This window comes from Penaeus japonicus, unplaced genomic scaffold (assembly GCF_977035675.1).
Source record: "Penaeus japonicus unplaced genomic scaffold, GWHDUDI00000001_assembly GWHDUDI00000022, whole genome shotgun sequence".
NCBI lineage: Eukaryota > Metazoa > Arthropoda > Malacostraca > Decapoda > Penaeidae > Penaeus > Penaeus japonicus.
Genome location: NW_028234424.1, coordinates 20,351,298 through 20,354,417, shown reverse-complemented (window position 1 = coordinate 20,354,417; position 3,120 = coordinate 20,351,298). Strand labels below are relative to the sequence as shown.

General features: G+C 37.9%; 1 protein-coding gene across 1 annotated transcript in view; it reads right to left on the bottom strand.

Annotated features, from left to right (window-relative positions):
• Window positions 1-220: 220 nt before the first annotated feature.
• The window catches only part of DCTN3-p24 (Dynactin 3, p24 subunit), a 10,709-nt gene continuing 7,809 nt past the window's right edge, over window positions 221-3,120 (bottom strand). Inside the window, exon 5 of the mRNA XM_043034297.2 lies at window positions 221-822. Coding sequence (XP_042890231.1) covers window positions 733-822 — 90 coding nt within the window. The 3' untranslated portion in view covers window positions 221-732. The remainder of the gene's footprint in view (window positions 823-3,120) is intronic.

The window sequence follows — 3,120 nt, the reverse complement described above, 5'->3', positions numbered from 1 at the left end:
TATACATGTGAACGTAAAGACATCAACACTCAGCCACTCACACATACACAAAACTAGCCCAGAAAAAAAATAATTTAGTGATTATAGTTTGCAGGTAATTTGATAGTGACTCAGACCATTATTGTAGTAGCACAGTGGATACCGCTGCTCTCTCTCTAATGTGTTCACTTTATTTCTATTCTCCAGTTATTTAATTTTAAGGTGAGATAAAAGACGGAAAATATATTATATATGTATTCTGTAGATACCAGTAGACAATAAATATTCAAATTTAAAACAAGTATAATATCTCAAATATTTCAAGGTGCAAATGAAGTTACTTTTAACAAAAAAGATCGGCTTGTGCAATATAGTGCAATACCTTATTGAATGGTGAGTATGTATCAGCAGTCTATAAATAGTAATAAAGGTAATAACTAAAAGCATAAAAAAAGACAATTACCTTTACATGTTAATTTATCAACACGGAATGTCTCAATAACATCAGAACTACATACTGCACCTTGTCATTCTAGTGCAACATCCTGCATGTTAAAACCATCATAGTAAGATTACTGTATCGATTAACTGTATCACCTACAAAGCTGCTTGAATTCAATAACTCCCAAAGGAGAAATGGGAAGACCATACACAAGAAATCAATCAAGCCTATAAAGTGTTCCCATTCTCCGCATAACTCGTCACTGATAGGACAGTGGTGGGATTCCGCCGGAGTGAGATCTCCCGCCCACTTCAGTCTTCGGCTTTCTTGGGCAAGGCGGCTATCTCGGCTTTGGTCACGATCTCGTCCATCTTGATGAAGGTCTCCGTCAGGGTGTTGATCTACGGAGTGTGTTAAGGAAAGTTGGGAGTCGACTTTAATGGTTAAATTCTTATAAACGGACGATACAGGAAAGGTGGTGGAAAATGAAATATACATAAGCACAAACACTGATACGTGTATAGAAAGACCGAAAACATTGGAGGAGAAGGATGCATGCGTGGGTCCGGACGTGTATGTGTACGTATGTATGTACATGTGCGTACGTGTGCGTGTGCGTGTACGTGTACGTGTACGTGTACGTGTGCGTGTGCGTGTACGTGTGCGTGTACGTGTACGTGTACGTGTGCGTGTGCGTGTGCGTGTGCGTGTGCGTGTGCGTGTGCGTGTGCGTGTGCGTGTGCGTGTGCGTGTACGTGTGCGTGTACGTGTGCGTGTACGTGTGCGTGTACGTGTGCGCGTACGTGCGCGTGTGCGTGCACGTGAGTGTGCACGTGAGTGTAAGACTGTGTGTGCGTGTGTGCGCGCGCGTGTTCGTGTACATGATGTACAATGGCACATTTTTACTGCCATGGTTTGTCCCTTGTCATTTCCATGTACATCGATGATTATATATGCTTAATAATGCAATGCAATAGGATAAACAATTAAGTGTAATAGATAAAACAAGTAAAACATGTTTTATCTTTTATATTACACTGCTAAAATAAATCAAAACAATTGTTCTTTGTTTGCAATCCTCTTTCTAATTCTATTTTTTAATATATATCACAGAAATTTCGCATTAAAAAAATAATAAAAATAATAAAATAAAATAAAATTGGTGTGCAATGAATATCCCTTTTTTCCTCTTGTAATATCTGACTTATAATCAGTACACTACAACTCTTTACTAATTCTAACATGAGCATAAACAATTTTTTTTCTCTACTGTTGTCAAAACAAAAAAGTTTATTCAGAATTATTTCCCATATACAGTTATGCAGAATGAAGAAGCATCGCATAGGTCTTCAAATACGATAATATAACCCACTGAAGTTCAAGGACTGGGCAACCATCACAGGGCATAGAAATCATGTCATGGTTAGAAATACTAACATGTCTGGCCAACCAGGGGTAATACAACTGACCTAAAGTTAAATGATTAATATGAAGTCAATGAATGCTTAGATGCTCAGTACTTAAAATCCAGGTCATTGGGCATCTTAGTCCTTGACTAATAAATATGAGATAACTGATCATACAGCACAGATGTCAGCTGAAAGTGTTAGCAGATGTAATACTTCTAGAGTAATCAATACTTATGCAACAGAAAAGGAGGCGAGTACAAAAAAAGAGGAGGCTGTAAAGACATATGTGGTCAGCTGCTACAAGGTTCTAAAAGTGAATCCATTAATGTATTCATTAGAATGGCATATGTAAATTGTTACTTTGTAACTACACAAAAATAACTGTAGATATTTAGCTATTTCTATTAAAATATAATTTTTTGGGTTCATATTTCTTAATGCCATGGAAGGGGACCTGAACAGCCTCAATCCTGTGACCAGAATCTAAAGCCTTGTATGTAAAAGCCTTTAATTAATTCACAAAAGAAGAAGAAGAAGAAGAAGAAGAAGAAGAAGAAGAAGAAGAAGAAGAAGAAGAAGAAGAAGAAGCAGCTTCCTATCCCCCTAACTCTGGTTCACATTAGAGAGCATGCGGTCTACACATTTGAGAACATTTAATTATTTTGCAGGCTTGTTTCATTCTGACATGTGAAACACTGAGAGTGGTGTGGCAGGCTTTTTTTGTTCACTCAGTAATACAAGGAGAGACTGGCTAGGACAAAAGCAAGCGAGGGGGATATTATTAAGCATAACTGGGGTGACCTAAAGGCCTCGGCACCTGGATGGGGAGACTACACTTTCCATTCTAAAATACCTCTAAAACAGCAAAAGGGAATTGCACAGGTTTATAGGTGTGTGGCTGCATCATTTGCAATTTATCTACTCATCTATCTTCTTTTTCTGGAGGCCAGTTGTGGGAAGGCGACAGGGTGCGAGGAACCTAATGCCAAGGAGTAAATAAAGCTCCTGGGAAAATTCTATGGCAAAAATCTTCCCCTTCAGCTCTGAATGTCCGAGCTTTGAGTAATGATGGCTACTTGTTTAGATGTCAAAAACGTACCTTTATGAAAACATAAAATTGATATGGTGATCATTCTGCATTTAAAATATATATAATATATGTCTGTCCCTTTTTAGCTTCAGAACAAGAATCGCCCCTATCACATGGAATCAATAAATTGTAGTAAAAATATAGAACTTTTGAAATCCCCTGAACAACCATCAGGCTACCAATCCCACATCTCACTGAAA